Source organism: Dermacentor andersoni, chromosome 1, assembly GCF_023375885.2.
Source record: "Dermacentor andersoni chromosome 1, qqDerAnde1_hic_scaffold, whole genome shotgun sequence".
Classification (NCBI taxonomy): domain Eukaryota; kingdom Metazoa; phylum Arthropoda; class Arachnida; order Ixodida; family Ixodidae; genus Dermacentor; species Dermacentor andersoni.
Genome location: NC_092814.1, coordinates 406,158,798 through 406,181,246, shown reverse-complemented (window position 1 = coordinate 406,181,246; position 22,449 = coordinate 406,158,798). Strand labels below are relative to the sequence as shown.

At 48.9% G+C, this 22,449-nt stretch overlaps 2 protein-coding genes across 2 annotated transcripts in view; both read right to left on the bottom strand.

The window, feature by feature from the left end:
• Positions 1-10,812: 10,812 nt before the first annotated feature.
• LOC140213089 (uncharacterized) lies at positions 10,813-11,364 on the bottom strand. The gene has a single exon (XM_072284203.1). The coding sequence runs from the start codon at positions 11,362-11,364 to the stop codon at positions 10,813-10,815; it is 552 nt and encodes a 183-aa protein (XP_072140304.1).
• A 4,910-nt stretch (positions 11,365-16,274) lies between these two features.
• LOC126518692 (cytochrome P450 3A24-like) overlaps positions 16,275-22,449 on the bottom strand; it is a 145,572-nt gene continuing 139,397 nt past the window's right edge. The window contains exon 5 of the mRNA XM_050168458.2: positions 16,275-17,528. Coding sequence (XP_050024415.1) covers positions 16,536-17,528 — 993 coding nt within the window. The 3' untranslated portion in view covers positions 16,275-16,535. The remainder of the gene's footprint in view (positions 17,529-22,449) is intronic.

Below are 22,449 nucleotides of genomic sequence, written 5' to 3'. Positions count from 1 at the left end.
TACATTCCGCACATTTCTCTATCACCTCATTGATAGATATCACCTGATGTCAGTATAGCCATTGTTTAATGTTGCCCATCACCCTAATGTAGATAGCATTCATATACACATGTTACGTCTCAAAAGTCAGAATTTATGTCAGTAAAACTTTTGATACGGTTTGTTACTGGGATGGCTGTCTTGATGGATTAGCATGGTTTGTCACCGGGATTGTTCTCTTGTTTGCTTCGCTTCTTGTCGCGTTCCTATGGAATTGAATTTGTGCAGAATTAGATGTTACAAACACACCTTGCATATACACGAAGAAAAGGTTTACAACAGAGATAGCATATATGCGTGGGCACATATATGTCGGTAAAATACTGGAGCCTCATTTTTGCCTACAGAGAATGAAGTTATGTCTCCTCGAGGGCATGGCTGCTTGTACTAATGAACCTCTAAGCGAAGGTTTTCTCTAGTCCCAATTTTTGATATCTGAATGCTTATGCGGCTTGTACAAACTGCTTGCATCAATTTACCATTGGGATGAGCTGTGTAAAATTTAATTTTGAGTAATAATTGCAATATTTAACTGATTTCTACTGTCTTCTAATGACTCTAAAATTTTATGCTTCTACCTTGACAAACCTGTTATGAAATTAGTTTGTTGAGGCCCAAAATACAGCGCTTTCTAAATTTAAGGGATGAGCAACTACTAAAGACTATGCTAACTATGAAAATGCTGCTTGTGTATGTGGTGTATTCACTTTGTCAGACAAAATCTTTACACCCCAGTGCATTCAGGAAGTTGAAGACTGCATGTCTGCAAGAGGAAGTAAGACAGGTGTATTCGAAGACAATTTCATCTTGTTTGATAGTTGTCGAGCACTTGTGCGTCACTAATCGAGCACAGCTTGACCCTTCGCCCAATACTAAATTAGGCTTGAAGCTTTCAATGTCTGCTATTCGCTAGAACAGCACCAGATCTCACTATCTGTCAAGGAGTGGTACGCATTTGCTTAGATCTAGGCAGATGCATGTCTTTCTTTTGCATTGAAATTCGCAATACCTTCTAGTCTTAGGTGAAAGTACACAGCTCAGCACAATGCATGCCTGGTATACGTATGGTTGCTTTGTTCTTTAAACCGAGCCAGCAAGAAGCAGCTACTGCCGATTTTGCAAACGTTACCCTATTTTCTAACCATTCCTTGATCAAAAGTGTATAAAATAAATCTGTGCTTGTTCTATTGTTTCACAGGTAGACATCGGTGAGGGTGTTTATGTTGAAAAGGGCCCGCTGAAGAGGCTGCACCTGGATGCTAACAACTCAGGCTTTCAGTTCGCGAGGGGCCTCCTTAAAGCTCTTATTACATAAGAAGAGGATCAAGGGAGGTGCCTCTTTGTGCGGCCGTCAAATGCCTTCCACAGAAGAATCCGCTGAATTCCAAGAAGATCAATGCCATGCTCGGTACGTGTGTGACAAAGAAGCATCTTAATTTTCTTTTTGCAGTTTTCAACAAAACTCCTTTTATGGCAATTTCAGCACTATCTAGAGTAGCGCTTTTTTACCTGATAAAACAGCTATTAACCTGATTGTAATGGCATATTATAATGCAAGCCTTGCCAACATAACTAGAAAAGTGTCATTACTGTTGGCATATGTATTTTTTCGATAGAAGCCCTGGTCATGTGAATGCACTCATAATAGAATATCCTGTCTTGTGGAAAGCTAACATGTTTATTAACAAGCTCACTTTGAAAATGTCAGGCGGCACAGCAAAGGCATTTTATAATCTTGCTCTAGAATATCCATAATGCTTGTTTAACTGGTTTCATGGTGATTGTATCATTTGGTGGTTCTTAAGTGCCACGCGTGTCCATCGTCTATGTACCTGCGCCCAAGCAAAGCTGCAACACAATTGCGACTGGCACCTTGCTTTATGTAAGATAATTCGCACATGAAACTTCCATGTACTGGTCACGATACGATATGGTGTTAAGCACATCCATCACGCTCCCAGCTATAATGGACTAATTCAGGCATTTCATGCATTTTAGGGCTTTGCACAAAACAGGAGGAGGAATAAACTTTTATTTTGGAAACAGTATTCCGGGGTAAGCCCCGGTTCTACTCTCGGTGGGAGGTCTCCTCATTCCAGGAACCCTCTGGCCTTCGCTGCTTCCTTGGCCCTGGCGACGAGACGTCGTTGTTCCAGGTCCTCGGAGACGAGCTTGGCCTCCCACGTTTCTACGAGGTATTCGCTTTGTCTGGAGTTGCAACAGTCTCTCGGTGAAGGCAATGCGTCTTTGTCTATATGCCATGAACATTCGAGGATCAGATGCGCTAAGGTGTCCAGTACGCCGCACATTGGGCAGTGGTATCCTTGTAGCGTTGGGTACAGTCTATGCATGACGATTCCGTAGATATAAGTATTGCTTTGCAGTCGTCTGAATGTAGTGCTTTCTTCTTTGTTGAGCTTTGGGTGAGGTGGTGGGTACACCCTGCGTTCCAGCCTGTAATGTTGAAGGATCCTTGAGTACGGTATGGGTACGGTCTCTGCCTCCACTAGCGCAGAACGGGCGTCTCGAGAGTAGGAAGGGTTGGGCCGGCAGGTGGGGCCTCAGGCCGCGGCGTGTGCCGCTTCGTTCCCCTGCAGCCCCTCGTGCCCAGGAACCCATGCCACGCAGGTGTGGGGGATCGGAGTAGTGCGGTGCTTCAATAGCTTCAGTGCTTCTGTCGACACGCGACCCTTAGCGTAGTTCCTGACGGCTGCTTGAGAGTCGGAGAAGATGACAGCTGCGTCCATGCACGTGGCAGTTGCTAGGGCGATCGCCGTCTTTTCTGCAGTCTCGGGGTTTTGTGCACGGAGTGTGGCGGACGCTACCTCTCTGCCCGGAGAATCTATGACGCTCAACGCGTATTTGGCTGCGTCGGTGTATCTGGCGTCCGGATCTTGCCTGTGTCTTCACCGTAGAACATCCACTCGCGCTTGTCTTCTTTCCTTGTGGAACGTGGGGTGCATGTTGCGTGGAATCGGGGCTATGCACTGGGATTAGAGGAGGTTTGAAGGAATTCTTTCTTTTCGGTCCGTGGTCCGCTTCTATGGCTTGCAACTCTCCTGACGAGATGCGTGAGCTGTGATAGCGTTCGCTGTAGTAGCGGGAAGGTGGCCGCCCCGGACCCGTCTTTGCGTATGTGTAGCCCTAGGACTCGTAGGGTTTCCACTTTTGGAATGGGCGTTCCATGAGGGTGATGTTGGGATCGGGTTCATCGTAGCCGGGTGGTCTGCCCCTGGTTCTTGACTTGAGGACGAGGTGTTCGGACTTCTCGAGAGCACAGTGGAGGCCGCATTTGTGCAAAAAGCTCTCGATGGTATCTACTGCTTCCTGTAGGCGTGTTTCTTGTGTTCCAGTGTTTGAGGCCCTTGGCCATAACGTGATGTCATCTGCATAGAAAGCGTGTCGTACGTCTGGTATCGCGTCAAGGAGGCTGCGCAGTTTGATCATTGCGACGTTGAAGAGCAACGGCGATATCACCGAACCCTGCGGGGTGCCTTTGCTCAGTAGTCGGAAGCTGTCGCTGTGCAGGTTGTATATTCCAACTGTGGCCGTGCGTCCCGTGACGAAATTCCTGACATAGTCGTATGTCCGAGAACCGCAGCTCAGGTCTTCGAGGTTGCAGAGGATAGCTTCGTGACTGACGTTGTCAAAAGCTCCCTTTACGTCGATGGCTAAAATCCATGATTTGCTTCTGGTACTCAGGTGGTCGATGAGGTCTTCCTTGAGTGGAAGGAAGACACCTTGCGTTGACAGGTTCTGCCTGAAACCGAACATAGTGTGTCGAAAATATCCGTTGTCTTCGAGGTACGAGGTTAGCCGGTTGTGAATCATATGCTCGAAAGGTTTCCCTACGCACGAGGTAAGGGAAATTGGGCGCAAGTTCTCGATGCTGAGCTGCTTATTTGGTTTGGGGATCATGGTAATCTCCAAGTGCTTCCATGCAGCCGGTAGCTTTGCTCTCTCCCAGCATGCATTGAAGTACTGGAGCAGGGCTGCGGTAGCCTGCTGCGGAGGTTCCTAAGATGCTTGTTCATGATCCGATCTTTGCTCGGGCTGGTGTTTCTGGTGAGCGTCGATAGTGCTGCAGAGAGTTCAGCATGCGTGAAGGGTTGGTCACGTTCGGGGTTTGGTTTCTCACCGTAAACTTTGTCATGTGCCGTCGTATTAACGGGTGGGTCCCCACACAGCTTCTTCTGAATTTCTCTGAGGAGGGTCTCTTCCGTTCCAGCGTGGTTGTGCACGAGCCTAGAGAGGTTCTGTCGCTGCTGCGTCTTCGTAGGGCCGTTGTCGACAAGGGCGCGCTGGAGATGCCGCGTCGTCTTTGTGCTCAGGGTTCCCTGGAGTTTGTCGCGAAATGCGTACCAGTTCTGTCTTCCTAATTTCTCCGCGTATGCCTGTGCTTGCTCGGAGAGGAGGGCAATTCGCTTCTTTAATTTCTTGTTTAGCTTCTGTCTCTTCCACCTCTTGAGGAGAGCTCTCCTGGCTTCCCAGAGGTGGAGGAGGTGCGTGTCGACGGCTGGCACTACTTCATTCAGCTGTATTCTTTTCGTGTGGCGTTCTGCCGTGTAGAGGACTTTCTCCAGCCAGTCATCTATGTTCTCGATGGTGGTCTCGACATTTAGCACGTCTCTGAATGACTTCCACTCCGTTACCCGGGCCGTTCCAAGCCTAGCGGGCTTGCGAGTTTGAGTCACGGTTAGTTGGAGGATGTGTTGATCGCTGCCCAGCGTTTCTGGGACTCGGCTACATTCTGCCGAGGGCATGTTTAGCGTGAAGGTGAGATCCAGGTTTGTGTCTCTGGAGACACTATTACCTATCCTCGTTGTTTGGTGTGGGTGATTCCACATGGTGAGTCTTTGCTGTTGTGCAGTGTCGTGCACTCGGGCTCCTTTCTTCGTGGTGGTCTGGTATCCCCAGGCCGTGTGTGGGGCGTTGAAGTCCCCTACTATAACGACTTCATGACCATCCGTGCGCTTCTTAATTTCTGGGACAAGGTGGTCGAAGTCTGAAAGCGCGTCTCTGGGAGGGCTGTACACACTGACTACGAATACGCTCTTGAGCGATTTCCTCTCTGGTATGATTTCGATTAAGGTGTGTTCGATCGGTGTATTGACGGGTTCCAATTCCTGTACAGTGAGATTCTTGGTGAGAATTGCCGTGCGTTTTGTTTGTACTTGGGCGTTGTACCCTTGTAGCCGGACGTTTTGTGTATTTGTTTCTTGCAGTGCTATGAGGCCGGGTGGGTCTTGTTTGACAAATCCTTGTAAGGTAGCATGCCGTGGTCGATAGGAACGACAGTTCCACTGCCATATACGGATAGTTGACACGCATTCACCGCAAGAAACAACCACCATCTTCGGTTGTTTCTGTTCCTTGCCGGCGCTCGCGGGTAGGTGCAACTGAACGAGAGGCACTCCGGCCGTTTGCTCGCGGCCGCTTTCTGTTGAATGTCATTTAGTGTCGTGTTGAGGTGCTGTTTTGTTACGTACGTCTTCTTGATGTGGGCTATGAAGTTGTTTTGTTGCGCTGCGAGTCCATCCACCTTGGCGTCTAGCGTGGTTACCTTATTGGCTATACTTGCGATGAAATTCGCTATTGCTGCCTGGACGATTTTCTCAATTGTGTCGTGGGTACTTTTCATGAGAGTTTCTTGAAGGATGTGTAATCTTGCGTCAACTACGCACTGAACATCTGCGTCGGGATGTGAGGGTCGCGGCTGTGCAATGTTCTCTTGCACTTTTTTACATCTCTGTTGCAGTTTATCAATGATATCTTTTTGCTCCTTGCCCTTCTGTAGAAGCCTGTTTATGTTGTCTTGCTGTATCTGTTGACATTGGATCAGCTTGTCGATGAGGGCCTGTTGGCGTTGTAGTTGACTGTTTAGATTGTGAAACGTGTTGTGTTGAATTTGCACCTTATTTTCGAGAGCCTGAAGGGCCGCAGTTTCGGCCGACAAGAATTTAGAGCTGCTCGTGGTTCTCGATCCACTCGATCCGCTTACCACATCCGCGTAGCTCACGCGTTTGGCCGAGTGCGAGTGAGCGTGATCGGGAAGGCCATCGGAGTATAGATCTAGATCTACTTCGTTTGGGGATGCTGCCATCATTGCCCCTCAAGCTGGTGGTTGAGCTTCCTAATTGTGGGAATTGTTCGCCGCCTGAGCTCCAGCGACTGTCTCTCACTTTCAGCCTGTCGATGCGTTGCTGTCGTATGTTGAATGGTGGTGGGTTGGGTTTCAGCTTTTTCTTGCAATCTTTGCCTGCGGTTTCGTGCCCTTCTTCACATAACTTGCTTGCGAGTTTGCAAGCAAGTTATGCTACTCTTCGTCGGGTAGTTGATCGGTTTTGTCACATTTAGAGCAGAAGGCTGGCGGTCTCGGGCAGACATCCTGGCGGTGTCCCGTGTTGCCACAAGTTCTGCCGTTCTGCACTGACTTGCGATAGGGTCGGCATCGAAAATGGAGACTCTGGAAGCAGACGTAATAAGGAACGTGCTGTCCTTGGAAAAAGATCACGGCCGCGGTTGATTGCCCGGGCATACGAGCGTGGAGGATGGTGTACCTCGCTGGTGCGCGAAGACTTGTCTTGAGTTCTTCTTCACTCGTGCCGGGCAAGAGCCCGCTTGTTACGGCTCTGGATACTGCGTCCGGGGTTCTCGTGTTGCTTTTTACAGTGAAGAAAGTGCCGCCAAGTTGTATTGTGCTGATATTTTTTAGTTTCTTCGCGTCTTCCCAGCCGGCCGTGCTTGCAATAACCAGGTCCTCAATTCTTTGCACTTGAACACACACTTTTTCACCGAAGTCTTGCTGCGAGAAACCGCTGGCTCTTCCGATGGCGTGCGTAATGGCGACATTGTTCCACTTTGCAAGCTCGAGGCCTGGTTGTGGGCGGAATACGACCTTGAAGTCATCGACTGGTAGAGGCGCCATTCGGGGCTTTCGCTGTTGCGGTGGTGGTGGCTTTCCATTCGTTTGTTGCTTGGCTGGGTTGCTTTCTTGTGTCGTTTGATGCTCTGCGTCCTTCGAGCCTTTCCTGCCCCTCGTAATCCAGATGCTCTCGCGTTCAATAGTTCTTCCGCTGCTTGCATCATAATTCCAGGCAGATCTGTGTTGTTTACTTCAGTCGGTTCCATCTGCATTGTGTTTGTACCTTCCAGCTGTTCTCTTGGTGCGTTGGTTGCTTCTACTGCTGCTTCGCTCATCTCGAGAGCTCGTCGCTGCGTGGGCAGACGCCTGTGCTATGCTCGCAGATACACTCAAGCGGCGTGAGCACGCGCCACGGGGTTGCAGCCACTCGTTCGGCGTTGGGCTTAGCTAGGCGGCTGTGAGGCCGTTGCAGAAATCAGTAAATATGACACTCACTTGATGGTGGCTAGTGCCCGCCGATTTCTCTCGTCTTGCCGGTTATGCAGTTGGCAAAATTAAGTTGATCGCTGGCCGTGATCCTGGTTGACAGGCACGAGAAGCGGGAGCCCATGTGAAGAGCGTCTGTTTTCCACAGCCTCCTAGCGGCTTTTTGCACAAAACAGGTGTAGAATATTTAGAGCGCACAGGGTTGAAAACTTGTGTCTTGTGCACTTCCTCTTTCCGAAACAGATGCATGGTGTGTTGCAATGTCACACTAGAAACAACAATACATTGCCTCTTTTTCTTATATTTTCTAAACTACACCATGCAAAATTTCAGCGTACTTCCAGGGCAGCTGAAGAACTTGTTGTCCTCATTAGTAGCTCGGAGATATTAAATGGATGTGTTCAAGCACACATGTAAACCTATCTTCTTCTGTTGCATGCCACACCTAACCACTTGGCAACGTGTGACACATGCCTTTGTTTAGCGCCTGCTTCTATGACGGGAACAGATCCTGTACATAGTCCTTACAATGGCCAGCATTCTAAAGTTTCTTGACAAACGTCCAGCTAACTTATGCTGCATCATCATGGACATTAGGTAGCTTTTATTAAAGTGCGCATGCTATTCACTGAACAATTACTGCAATCAGTTCAATAGTACATATTTTCTAAAAAGGCAACAAATGTGTGTTGCTCAGAACATCATTTAGTGCTTAGTGAAGTCCGACAAGTACTTGGACACTTGCAAACAGGTTTTTAGGAAGTACATAAAAATTTTATTCAGGGGACAATAAAACGTTTGTAAATGCTTGCAAGATATCCGCGGCCAATAGTTGACAGGATATTACTAGCAAGTTGTAAGGATATATAAAGTTAGTTATTAAATAGTCGTTTTACAGTTTTAGGGATTAGATAAAACATTTATTCAGAGATATTTTTCCAATATCTATTTGCAAAAGTTATTATATCTGAACAATATTTTTAGAGTGTGTGAAATAGACTTCATACTCTGCGCAAACCCTGGCATCATACAAGATATGCACGTGCTCGGCAAGGTGTGCTGCAGTGACCATATGATGGTAAGAACTCGAATTAGCCTATACTTGAGGGGGGAACGGAAGAAACTTGTACATAAGAAGGCGATCAATGAGTTAGCGGTAAGAGGCAAACTAGAGTAATTCCGGATCAAGATACAGAACAGATATTCGGCTTTAACTCAGTATGACGACCTTAGTGTTGAAGCATTGGACGACAATCTTATGGTTATCATTAAAGAGTGTGCAGTAGAAGTAGGTGGTAACTTCGTTAAGCAGGATGCTATTAAGCTACCGCATTAGACGAAAGATCTTATTAAGAAACACCAATGCATGAAAGCCTCTAACCCTAAAGCTAGAATAGAACTGGCAGAAGTTTCCAGGTTAATCAACAATCCTAAGACAGCTGACATATGGAAGAACAAAATGGAGAGATTTGAGCATGCTCTCAGGAAAGGAGGAAGACTAAAAGTAGTGAAGAAAAAACTAGGAATAGGCAAGAATCAGATGTATGCGTTACTATACAAAGCCGGCAATATCAATACTAGTGGCTGACGAGTTCAAGTGGCTGACGAGTTCTATGTATATTTATACAATACCAGTGACACCCACGACGATAATGGAAGAGACAATAGTCAAGAGCAATTTGACATCCCCCAAGCAACGCCGGAAGAAGTAAATAAAGCCTTGGTAGCTATGCAAAGGGGGAACGCAGCTGGGGAGGATCAGGTCCCAGAATATATGTTGAAGGATGGTGAGCAGATTGTTCTAGAAAAACTGGCTAGCCTGTATACGCAATGCCTCATGACCTCGAGCGTACCGGAATCCTAGAAGAACGCCAACATTATCCTAATTTGTAAGAAAGGGAGCGCCAAAGACTTGAAAAATTTTAAACCGATCAGCTTACTGTCCGTTTCCTACAAAGTATTTACTAAGGTAATCGCAAATAGAATCAGGAACACCTTAAACTTCTGTCAACCAAAGGACCAGGCAGGATTTCGTAAAGGCTACTCAACAATTGACCATATTCACACTATCAATCAGGTGACAGAGGAATGTGAGGAATATAACCGACCCATATATAGCTTTTACTGATTACGAGAAAGCGTTTGATTTAGTCGAAACCTCAGCTATCGTGGAGGCTTAACAGAATCATGGTGTAGACGAGCCGTATGTAAAAATACTGAAAGATATCTATAGCGGCTTCCCAGCCACCGTAGTCCTCCTTAAAGAAAGAAACAAAATCCCAATAAAGGAAGGCGTCAGGCATGCAGATACGATCTCTCCAATGCTATTCACAGCGTGCTTAGTAGGTATTCAGAAACCTGGATTGGGAAGAATTGGGGATAAGAGGTAATGGAGAATACCTTAGTAATTTGCGATTCGCTGACGATATTGCCTTGATTAGTAACTCAGGGGACCAATTGCAATGCATTCTCACTGACCTGGAGAGGCAAAGCAGAAGAGTGGGTCTAAAAATGAACCTGCAGAAAACTAAAGTAATGTTTAGCACTCTCGGAAGAGAACAGCAATTTACAATAGGCAGCGAGGCACTGGAAGTCGTAAGGGAATACATCTACTTAGGGCAGGTAGTGAGGGCGGATCCGGATCATGAGGCGGAAATAATCAGAAGAATAAGAATGGGCTAGGGGGTGCGTTTGGCAGGCATTCTCAGATCATGAGCAGTCGGTTGCCCTTATCCCTCAAGACAAAAGTGTTTAACAGCTGCGTCTTCCTAGTACTCCCGTACAGGCAGAAACTCCGAGGCTGACGAAAAGGGCTCTACTTAAATTGAGGACGACGCAACGAGCTATAGAAAGAAGCATGATGGGTGTAACAATAAGAGATAAGAAAAGAGCAGATTGGGTGAGGGGACAAACATGAGTTAATGGCAGCTTAGTTGAAATTAATTTAAAAAATGGGCATGGGAGGACATGTAATGAGCAGGGAAGATAACCAATCGTCTTTAAGGGTTACAGACTGGATTCCAAGGGAAGTGAAGCGTAGCAGGTGACGGTAGAAAGTCTGGTGGTCAGATGAGATTACGAAATTTGCAGGGACAACATGGCCACAATTATCACATGACCGGGGTAGTTAGAGAACTTTGGGAGTGGCCTTTGCGCTGCAGTGGACGCAGCCAGGATGATGATGATGATGTGCTCGAACTGATGGCGCGCAACTTCCAACTTTCTTCCAGCGAGCCACCGCGACCGCGTGGCGAGAGGTGGGCCGGTCATGGTGATATGATGCGTCACGTTGTGTTTGACGGCCAGCGCATCGTTTCTGGGCTTCGTGAGTTGCGGATGCTCAGGAAGTACCTTGTGGCATGAGGAGAGTGGCCGAAACATGCGGATGCCAGATGAGGTGAGGTTGGACTGCAGGCTAATCGTCAGCCTTGCCAGACGTCTTCAGCTTCTCCAGTGCACTGGCAAGGCGGTCGACTCTTTTCTCCAGGCGCGAGAGTCGGTCTCATGGCTTTGAGACTCTCGCAGCGGTGATAGGTAGCTGTGACGCAAACGGAGCTGTCGCATATGCGGTCCGCTAGTGCACGTAGCCGATGGAGACTCGTCTTGACGGAACCCGTGAGCACCATGGATACGGACTGCGTGAGGCGTTGCAAGAGCAGCTCGCGCAAAATTGGAAGTTGACTCTCGTTTTTGGGGTGGCCACCCAGCAGCTGACGCAACCAGTGCAGGAGTTGTGACTGTCGTTGGTCGCCCAGGTCCTCGGAGAGGAGCTTTTGAATCCTACGCTGTTGCGATGGCTCGAGGCGTTGCAGGACCGCGCCTTTTAGATCGTCGTATGCTGTGGCGGAAGGCGTACGCGCTAGCAAGTCGTCTATGGCATCGGCGATGACGGAGGGTAGCGGGGCGACGAAGTGCAGGTACCTTGCTGTCGGATAGGTGATGCACCGGAGTTGAAAAAGGGCCTCTACTTTCATAAACCAAACTCAGGGATTCTTGCGCCAAAAGCTGGCAATCTGAAGTTCTGCGGCGATGAGACGAGACGTAATTGTGGCTCTGTGAGGTCTGTGAGCTGGGGTAGGAGCAGCGCCGTCCATGCCTAGTGTTCGAAAACAAAACGTAAATGTCCTGGGTCACCACTTTTTGGGAGCTTGGTTTATCGGAAGCAAGTAATACACGTTTTGACAGGTAGAGAACGAAGAGTAGACTGGCTTTATTCCAAAGTAAAACAGGTTTGCCGGGTGGCAGTGGTGGGACAGGATATCAGCTAACTATCGCAGGAGACAAAAGATCTGATCAAGAAACGCCAATGTATGAAAGCCTCTAACCCTACAGCTAGAATAGAACTGACAGAACTTTCGAAGTTAATAAACAAGCGTAAGACCGCTGACATAAGGAAGTATAATATGGATAGAATCGAACATGCTCTCAGGAAGGGAGGAAGCCTAAAAGATGTGAAGAAGAAACTAGGAATTAGCAAGAATCAGATGTATGCGTTAAGAGATAAAGCCCGCAATATCATTACTAAAATGGATGAGATAGTTAAAGTGGCTGAGGAGTTCTATAGAGATTTGTACAGTAGCAGTGGCACCCACGGCAATAATGGAACAAAAAACAGTCTACAGGAATTAGAAATCCCACAGGTTACGCCGGAAGAAGTAAAGAAAGCCTTGGGAGATATGCAAAGGGGGAAGGCAGCTGGGGAGGATCAGGTAACAGCAGATTTGTTGAAGGATGGTGGGCAGATTTTCTAGAGAAACTGGCCACCCTGTATACGCAATGCCTCATGACTTCGAGCGTACTCGGAATCTTGGAAGAACCCTAACATAATCCTAATCCATAAGAAAGAGGACGCCAAAGACTTGAAAAGTTATTGACCGATCAGCTTACTGTCAGTTTCCCACAAACTATTTACTAAGGTAATCGTAAATAGAATCAGGAACACCTTAGTCTTCTGTCAAGCAGAGAACCAGGCAGGATTCCGTAAAGGCTACTCAACAATAGACCATATTCACACTATCAATCAGGTGATAGAGAAATGTGCGGAATATAACCAACCCTTATATATAGCTTTCATTGATTACTAGAGAGTGTTTGATTCTGTCGAAACCTCAGCAGTCATGGAGGCATTACGGAATGAGGGTGTAGACGAGCTTATGTAAAACTAGTGAAAGATATCTATAGCGGCTCCACAGCCACCATAGTCCTCCATAAAGGAATCAACGAAATCCCAATAAAGAAAGGCGTCAGGCAGGGAGATACGATCTCTCCAATGCTATTCACAGCGTGTTTACAGGAGGTATTCAGAGGCCTGCATTGGGAAGAATTTGGGATAAAAGTTAATGGAGAATACCTTAGTAACTTACGATTCGCTGATGATATTGCCTTGCTTAGTAACTCAGGGGACCAATTGCAATGCATGCTCACTGACCTGGACAGGCAAAGCAGAAGAGCGGGTCTAAAAATTAATCTGCAGAAATCCAAAGTAATGTTTAACAGTCTCGGAAGAGAACAGCAATTTACAATAGGTAGCGAGACACTGGGAGTTGTAAGGGAATACATCTACTTAGGGCAGGTAGTGACCGCGGATCGGGATCATGAGACGGAAATAATCAGAAGAATAAGAATGGGCTGGGGTGCGTTTGGCAGGCATTCTCAGATCATGAGCAGCAGGTTGCCATTATCCCTCAATAGAAAAGTGTACAATGGCTTTGTCTTACCAGTACTCACCTGCGGGGCAGAAACCTGGAGACTTACGAAAAGGGTTCTACTCAAATTGACGACGACGCAACAAGCTATGGACAGAAGAATGATGGGTGTAACGTTGAGGGATAAGAAGAGAGCAGATTGGGTGAGGGAACAAACGCGAGTTAATGGCATCTTAGTTGAAATCAAGAAAAAGAAATGGGCATGGGCAGGACATGTAATGAGGAGGGAAGATAACCGATGGTCATTAAGGGTTACGGACTGGATTCCAAGGGAACGGAAGCGTAGCAGGGGGCGACAGAAAGTTATGTGGGCGGATGAAATTAGGAAGTTTGCAGGGACGACATGGCCACAATTAGTACATGACCGGGGTTGTTGGAGAAGTATGGGAGAGGCCTTTGCCCTGCAGTGGGCGTACCCAGGCTGATGATGATGATGATGAGTGGTTTGGCCCCTGCCGGGCAGCCACCTCAAGGGCCCAAGAAAAAGCAGAGGCTATGACCTCCACGTGGAGGCCAGGCGAGGTAACTGAATTTCACAGAAGCGGGGGCAAATCACAGTGGCCGATGGTCGCAAGCTTTCATATTTCGCTGTTCTCGTTCGCTCGTTTACGCCGCCGAAACTCGCCGCAGGAATGGGCGCCTAAGAAGTGCGCTCTAATAAAGCGCACGAAGGCCAACTGGCTACAATAAGAGTACCTTCTAATAAATAGTGGGTATTTCCGTGAACATTTTCAAACATCATAAGAAATTGCCCGTGGCAGATAGCGCAATCCTAATCCATAAGCTGGTCTACTCGAAGAGCCAGACATTACATGGAGAAAAAAGTTTGGGGTTGTGGGATCGTGCCCAACCTTCAGCAAGTTGTTTTTTCATCCACTTCCATTTTCATTAATTTATCGTTTCTTTATTTCATTTATTAGGCACAAGCAATTTCCCCTTTGTTGTCCTTAGTGTCAGTGTTTGTTGGCTTCTTATGATATGACTAATGATAATCGGGCACCTCGATTAACCCCCGCTTTTCTCGTTTATCACATAACGAGGGTCTCGAATCCGGCAAAATTGACGCCTTCAGGTAGCATGTGTGGGTTCATTGCCGGAGGCCTTCACGAAAAAATAACACGTTCTCGTGACGCCTGCGGCAGAAAGAATGTTCCACATCCGCCACCAAGGTCTGTGAACTCTGGCTAACACTCCCAGAGTTCTACTAGGAAACATAAATACCCAAGACTGTGGATGGGGAAATGAGGCCGCGGTAGCTCAATTGGTAGAGCATCGCACGTGTAATGCGAAGGTTGTGGGATTGTTCCCACCTGCGGCAAGTAGTTTTTTCATCCACTTTCATTTTCATTAATTTACGCGTTCTTTATTTCATTTATTAGCCACAAGTACTTTCACCTATGTTGTCCTTGGTGCCAGTGTTTGTTGGCCTCTTATGACTAATAAATGTCGGACCCCTCGGTAAATCCCCTTTCTTAACGTCGAATTTATGTGGTTCTATATGGACTCAAGATATGGAAGATATATTTGAAAGTTGGCGGAGTGCGGAGTGCAGGTCAGCCCGGTATTACACTATCCCCGGGATGCATCTTTACAATTGGTAGCAAGTTATGCGAGCGTGGGATTTTCCGAGGCTCCCGACGTTTGTGTGCCGCCGCGAGTAAGACCGGCTGCGATAGGGAAGATCTCGTGGCTTTGCTCCTTGAATATCTGACTTTGCTAGGTAGCACGGAGGAAAAGTTTCGTTGCTCGTGTTGTATGCGTTTTCCCTAGGCCCGCTAGCGTTGCCTAGTGGGATCGAGTTTGTTTACGCTCCGTCGGAGGCTGCCAGCGCGGTGAAGCAGTGTGCACGGATGCCACCCCATTTGGTGATGGCTGCGGCTAACTGTGCGTCGGACGTACGACACTCCCAGAAGCTAAAGGTATGTCGGACAGACCTACTCGCACCTGCTCAGTATGTTATGACTCGTGCTGAGCCAGACTCGGGCTGAGTCAGTTATGCCGGTATATATCTTTCTCGCGCCTCACGGCACTCTACCTTCAGAAAAAAAAAGGAAACACTGATTTCCCCTAAAGGAGCCCTAGGCGCCGTAGTAGAGGCCGGGCCTGCTCTCCTGAAGCAGCATCTTCGCTCTTGGCAAGCTTTTCGTATGCTGCTTCCCGCGACTTTTCGGGAGCACTGAGCGGTTCCCTTTCAGTGAGCGATTAGCTGAAATGCCGCAGGCGATGCCTTGATGTCACGCCAACAGGATTATTTGTGTTGCGTCTCGTCCACACTAGGTTAGGTTTAAGTGAAGTTTGGTTAGACTAGGTTAGCGCAAAAGGCGATGAGGGTGCCACGGCGTGCTCTCACAGCGGTTACGCAGTGAGGATTATTGCCTTTGCGCCTCGCCCACTTTAGGTTAGGTTATGGTTAAGTTAGGTTAGGTTAGCGCAAAAGCCGTTAGGTTGGCGCGGCGTAGTCTCACAGCGGTTGCACGGGCGCGGAGCGATACCGGCGGCCTTTCTGACAGTCGGGATCAGCCGCGGTCGATAAGGTGCTGTACTTTCTAGATTTTCAACATATGCGGCCCGACCTCTACTACGGTCCATGCTGCGGTCCTCTACTACGGTCCTTTCGGAAATTCAGTGATGCTATTTTGAAGGTAGCGCGCCGTAACGCGCGGGAAAGGAATAATGCGGCACGATTGACTCTCTACGGGCGCCGCAGGCGCGAGAGAGTCTGTCCGACACAGCGATTACCAAGTGAGGCGTCAGCGCCCATGGCTTCATCTGTTTCTCCGCGCCAGCAGCCAGCGTGCGAGCGTAAACTCGACCCCACACCGTGATCCCGGCAGGCTTAGGGACAAACGCCTAGCAAATCCGATATTCAAGGAGGTAAAGCCCCTAGCATTTTTCTCTCAGACCCGTTCTTACTCGCGCATGCGCACAAATGTCCGTCGCCTCCGGAAATGCACGCCCCGCCGTACTTACTAGCAATTGTAAAGTTGCCTCCAGGATCGGCGAATTCCTTTCCGTTCACGCGCCGTGATAAGTACGTAAGCCAGCCAGGGAACCCCCCAGGGAATGCATGCCCTTTATTGCAATATCTCAGGGATTGGTGTACAAATTCATGTCGCTCATACAGACCTAAGCTGGCCAAGATATCCCCTACACTCCCCCCCCCCCTGCCCCACAGGGAACCTATGCTAAGGATGCATACAGGGGCTAGCGGAAACTTCTGCGCAGTAAAGTGAGAGCCACGTGGGGTTAACCAGAAGTACATCCAACTTTCCACCATGAACTGGGGCAAGGGGACATAAAGAAGGAACGAGAGAAAGAATGGAAGAGAGGGAGTACTAGTTGTGTGAACACGTAAAAGTGCGCAGACTCTTCTGAACTGCCGCCGAGAGCGCAATGTTGGAGGCTGACATGTCAGCAAATACAGCGATTCTCGGCAGTTGTCACGTAGCACGATTTCTTAATTTCACACTGAGTACCACATTCTTAACAGGACATATTGTTATGAGAGGAACTCTAAGCTTTATGCTCTCTTCGTTGCCCGGGAACAACGCAAACTCATACTTGAGAATCAACTTGCACAGTGCAGTCTTGAGTTCGAGCAGGGCGAACTTCCTGCCCATACATTGACGGGGGCCAATGCCGAAGGGAATATACGACGCCGGGTGCCGGTTGCTTTCGTTGTCGGGATTAAACCTCTCTGGGTCGAACTTTTCCGGTTCAGGCCAAAGTTCGGGATCGCGGTGGATGCTCCACTTGGGGACTACGAGGCGCGATCCGGCGGGTATTGTGCGACCCATGACAGTTATGTCTTCATTGCACATTCTGGTCGTGAACAGCACAAGCGGGGGGTTCTTGCGCAAAGCTTCGCTCACCACCATGTCGAGCCTCTTCAGGCTCTGCAGCTCATCGTACTCGACATCCCGCTGGAGGCCTCCAGGAAAGGCGGAGACCAGCTCCACGTATAGCTTTTCCTGCTCCTCGAGGCTGCGCGCAAGTTCGTCCAAGATGAGCGCCAGCGTGACCGCCGTCGTCTCGAAGCCCGCGGCGAGCGAGATGAAGCAGTTGGACACGATGTGTTCGTCCGTTATCACGAAGGCACTGGCCGCATTGGCTTCCTGACCCGCGCACTTGACGTTGTCGTTATCACTGATGCTCCCGGAGGGATTGCTTTTTGCTTGTTCATCCAGCATGAGCTGCAGCATGTCCAAGTGCCGCACGTGAGGCTCCGCTCTCCGAACGAGTATCACGTCGTGTATTCGTCTGCAAATGAGTGCGAAAAGCTTCCCGTAGGGAACGTAAGGAAAGACCCAAGTGACCAGATCTCGGAAGGGAGGAAATGCGATGGCGATGTTGAGAATTAGCGTGTCGGCTTCGGTCAGCGTTTTCCTTAAGCTGCTTACGAATGGGTCATCGGGGTTCCGCTGGGAGTCAGGCTATCGCGATGAGAGAAAAAAAAACGACACAAGAATGAGTGCAAAAGTGTCATCCATAATCGCATGCTTTAACATGTCAGCGTTGATCAATATCATCATTAGCTACAATGTATAAAGTGTTTTATTCATACCGAACATAAATATTATATATATATATATATTTATATTCAATCGCATGTCTCAGCTCTATATAGCCTATTCAGGTGGATTTCTTTAAGCGGAAGTTAAGTGTACAGTAAATATATAGGTATGGAAACAAAAAGAACGCATAATTCACTTCATTTTCGTGTTATTCACTTTAGGGTATAACTTGCAACTGCGAAATTGAAGCCAAGCAATAGTGAAGCCCTGTCTTCTTAGTAGCCCCACTTTCAAAAAGTCAACCCATAAATTGTGTTGTGAAAGTCACTCGTGTTTCCCTTCTAAATGTCGCTGTGTGCTAGAGGGGCGCTTTTATAAAGCCAAACTGGAACGCTAATGCACTTTGTAGCGCCGTTTAGGCATGAATATTTATAGAAAGTTCTGCTAGTCTATAGGATCTCCACTAAGTATTGATAACTTCACTACTGCTTCGCTTGAATTTCGCAGATGCAAGATGTTTGCGAACGTGAATAATTAAAAACGCTAAGTAGTCAATCTTAATTTTCAGTGAATTCGCCTGATGTACTAAAAATTCTCAGTCATTCGTTCGCTCGTTTAATGCGCACAAGGCTCCCGACAAAAAATTATTTGAATTTAATTCTCATGTTTCACTTGTGCAAACCACAATTTAATTATAAGGCACGCCGTAGTGGCGAACTCCGGGTTAATCTTGACCGCCTGGAGCTGTGTAACGTGCACCCAATGCACGATACGCGGGCGTCCTTGCATTGCGCCCTCATCAAATGGCAGCAGGCATTTCATCCAGCGCCGTCGGGCTCAGCAGCGCATCGCGAAAGTCACTGCAGCGCCCCTTTAGGTTGAAGCTTTCATTATTCGAACCAGAAGGAATGCACTTATCATCTGGCATCCCCAACCACGTGTACTCCTAAACTCTACGCCAAGTGCTCAAGTGTGCTTAAGAACCTTCTGCCTTGCCCGCATTTTCATTGTAAACAATGGGTCCCGAAACGTCACCTTATTTCGACAGTGGTGAGTGACCTGCTTGTTTTTCATCGAAAGACGTTAGGACACGCTGCCCTGGGTGTTTCGATTATCGTCGTTTGTGGTTGTACGGTAACTTCTGGCTCAGCATTCCTCGCATATTCATTATCGTCCTCTAGAGGGTGATCAGCCTATCCCGGACTAAGGGACTGGGAGGAGCGAGACAAAGAAAAAAGAATGTACAGTTGCAAGACAATTCAACCTCCAGTTGATGAACGATAAGATCTTCCTGAGCGGTCTTGGGGGTTAAATAGGCGGGGGCTCACTGCGCACCGCACTTTATCGCGTCACTCATCGCGCGAGGAGAGCAGGAGGAGCGTGATGTGGCACTACGGCAACGCCGCTCAACAACACATGCCGCTGTTACGTTTCGCCTACGACGCGCGGTACAGCCGGCGCGGATGCAACGGACGCCGGGGCTTCATTCAAAGCGGCGGACATTTTGGCCCGTTCAGCGCTGCCGCAACGCCTCCCCGCCAAGCGCGTCCAGGCATTTTTCAATGCCACGTGTCTTCGTGTGCGCGTGTGTGTGTGTGTGCATGTTGGTGCCCACGCTTGTCAAAGCGCGGCAGCCGGGGAGAGGAGCTCCCCCAACTGTGAAGCGAGGAGGTCTGACCGGCGCCGGCCCGGCGGATGCGTCACCTTCTAGTCTCAACGTGCCCGAGCACCGCCGTCACGTGGCCTCATCCCGAGACGTTCCTGCTTGCCCTCAACTCTGAGAGTATAAAAGCAGCTGCCCCCGGACGCCAAGAGAGAGGCTCCGATTTCTTCCGTCGAGTAACGTGCTCTCCCGTCTCTCCACTTCGGTCGACATGACCGGCCGCTCTTTTGCGATGCTAGAATAAACAAGTTGTTCGGTTAGCAGTCGACTCATGCTTTGCCAGGACCTTCGGATGCTTCCAGTTGTGCCCCAGGCCGCCAGGCCAACGCTACCCTTGGGGCTTGTGACCTATATGCAACAACTGGTGCCAGCGGTGAGATTGCAACAACTGTCTGTCAGCGGTGAGATCACGACAACGGAGGCCAGCAGCGAAGATATGCGGTTGACTGTATGCTGAGCAGCACAACGACCATCCGGGAGCAGTGCAACGAGCCCTGTGTGATGACTGGTTGCCTGCAGCGCAACGACTGCGCTGAATTCTTGGCTGCGAGGTTTGGTGAGTGCGGGACTTTCTTCATCTGAGTTTTGCCAGGCTTTTGTTAGTGTCAGAAACAGAGCTGGTAATTGTGGTTGTCGTTGCTGCCGGGTTAGTTTGCGGCAAGACAATAGTAGGCAGTAGAGAAAGCAGCATTTAGAGCAGCCATGGATTTGAAGTCGTTGGGCAAAACGAAATTGCTGGAGCTTGCAAGAGAGTTGGGTCTGGATGTCTCAGACAAACTCAGAAAACCAGAACTGCTAAGGGCTATTCTTGAGTTAGAAGCTGAGGATGACGAGCTGTCGGAATGGCTTGAGACCATTGAGGAGAGGGCAAAAAGACAGGAGCGCGAACTTAAAGAGCAAAAAGAGAAACAGGAGCGCGAACTTAAAGAACAGAAAGAGAAAGATGAGCGCGAACGAAAAGAACAAAAACAGAAAGAAAAAGAAGAGCGCGACCGTCAACACGCTTTGGAAATGAAGCGTCTCGAGGTAGAGATGGAACGCGCTCGTAATGGAAGTGAGGCACACGGTGCAGGAGAACGAGTATCGTTCAAAATGACTGACCTGATGCGGCCGTTTAAGCTTGGAGAGGACATTGGTTTGTTCCTGGTTAAATTTGAGCGAACGTGCGAGAAGCAGGGGTTCTCTCGGGAAACGTGGCCACAGCGCTTGCTCACTTTGTTACCCGGCGAGGCGGCCGACGTAGTCGCTCGCTTGAAGAGAGAGGAGGCAGAGGATTTCGACAAAGTGAAATCCAGTCTGCTAAAAAAGTGCAGGCTGTCAGCGGAGGCGTTCCGTAGGAAGTTTCAGGAAAATGAGAAAGGCAGAAGTGAGTCATATACAGAGTTTGCCTACAGGCTAATGTCACACATGCAGGAGTGGCTCAAAGAAGAGAAAGCGTTTGGTGACCACGAGAAAGTTCTGCAGTGTTTCGGGCTGGAACAGTTTTATAGTCGGTTACCTGAGAACGTGCGGTACTGGGTCTTGGATAGGCCAGACGTTAGTACGGTGGCTAAAGCCGCTGAGCTAGCCGAGGAGTTTGTGATGCGTCGGGCTCGCGGAGCTAAGGACGGTCAAAAGGGTGAATATGGCTCCAAGTTTGAGAGGCCGAAGTTCACAACCATGAGAGCAAAGGGGAACACACGTAGTGCGGATGCGAGTGAAAGCAGTCCGACCGAACCTAAGGAGACGGCGGCAGCCGAAGCCGAACGCAGAAAGCGGTTCGAGACGAGGCAAGCGCGCGTGTGTTATACGTGGCAGAAGCCGGGTCACTTTTCGGCGCAGTGTCCGGAAACAAAAACAAAAGTCGTGTTTTTGTCATTATGCAGCACTGACGAGAACATGAAGCTTCTCGAGCCTTACATGCGAGACCTCCTCGTGAACGGGAAAGAGTGCCGAGTGCTTCGCGATTCCGCAGCTACAATGGATGTAGTTCACCCCTCTTACGTAAAACCCGATATGTTCACGGGCGAGTGCGCATGGATCAAGCAAGCCGTGGAAGCTCATAGCGTGTGTCTGCCCGTAGCAAAAGTGCTTATTGAAGGACCTTTCGGACCGCTTGAGACGGAGGCCGCAGTGTCATCTATGCTGCCCCCCCCCCCCCCCCAGTACCCGTACCTATTTTCGAATAGGTCCTATCATCTCCTGCGCGAGAAGGGGCTTTTGTTTGGTGAGGCTAGCGTTCAGGCCTTAACCCGATCGAGAGTTCGGGAGCTCGCTGCAAAGGCGGTAGTTGCGGGGCCGACGTTGTCGAACAATGAGAAAGGGTCGGAGGCGCAGCAAGCTGATATTCAGAGCACGTCCGAACTGAACAAAATTAAGCCTGTAGCGTTGAAGGCACCAGATACTGGAGAGGAAATGCCCGACACGGGAAAGTTAGAAGAGCTATCTGCAGATTTGCTCATCGCGCCTACGTCAGACGGACTTAATAGGCTGCTAAAAGTCAGCCGGTCGGCTTTGATAGCCGAGCAACAAAAGGATGGCAGCCTAGAAAACGTGCGCTACAATGTCAAGGAAGGTATCGCCAGGAAAAATGCTCGTTTTGAGGAAAGAGGTGGGGTCCAGTACCGGAAGTATCTAGACCGCAGGGGAGTGGAGTTCGTGATCGTGATTCAGTGCTACCGTCAGGATCTGTTGCGCTTGTCGCATGGAGGTTCGTGGTCCGGACACCTAGGAGTTAAGAAAACTAAGGACCGTCTCTTGCAAGAGTACTTTTGGCCAGGGTGTTTTCGTGACGCAGAACACTTTGTGAGGACAGGTGACACCTGTCAGCGGGTGGGCAAACCAGGGGACAGATTGAGGGCGCCGTTGAAGTTGGTACCTATCATTACGGAGCCTTTTAGACGGCTCGTTATTGATACAGTGGGACCTCTGCCGGTAACAACCACAGGGTACAGACACATTTTGACTGCGATCTGCCCAGCGACAAAGTTCCCTGAAGCAGTGCCGCTTAAAGAACTCAGCTCAGTTGAGATAGTCAATGCACTACTGTCCATATTTGCGCGAGTTGGTTTTCCTGCGGAAATCCAGTCAGATCAGGGCACAGTGTTTACTAGCGCTTTGACGACAGCCTTTCTCGAAAGGTGCGGGGTAAAGCTGTTACACAGCTCAGTGTACCACCCACAGTCGAATTCCGTTGAG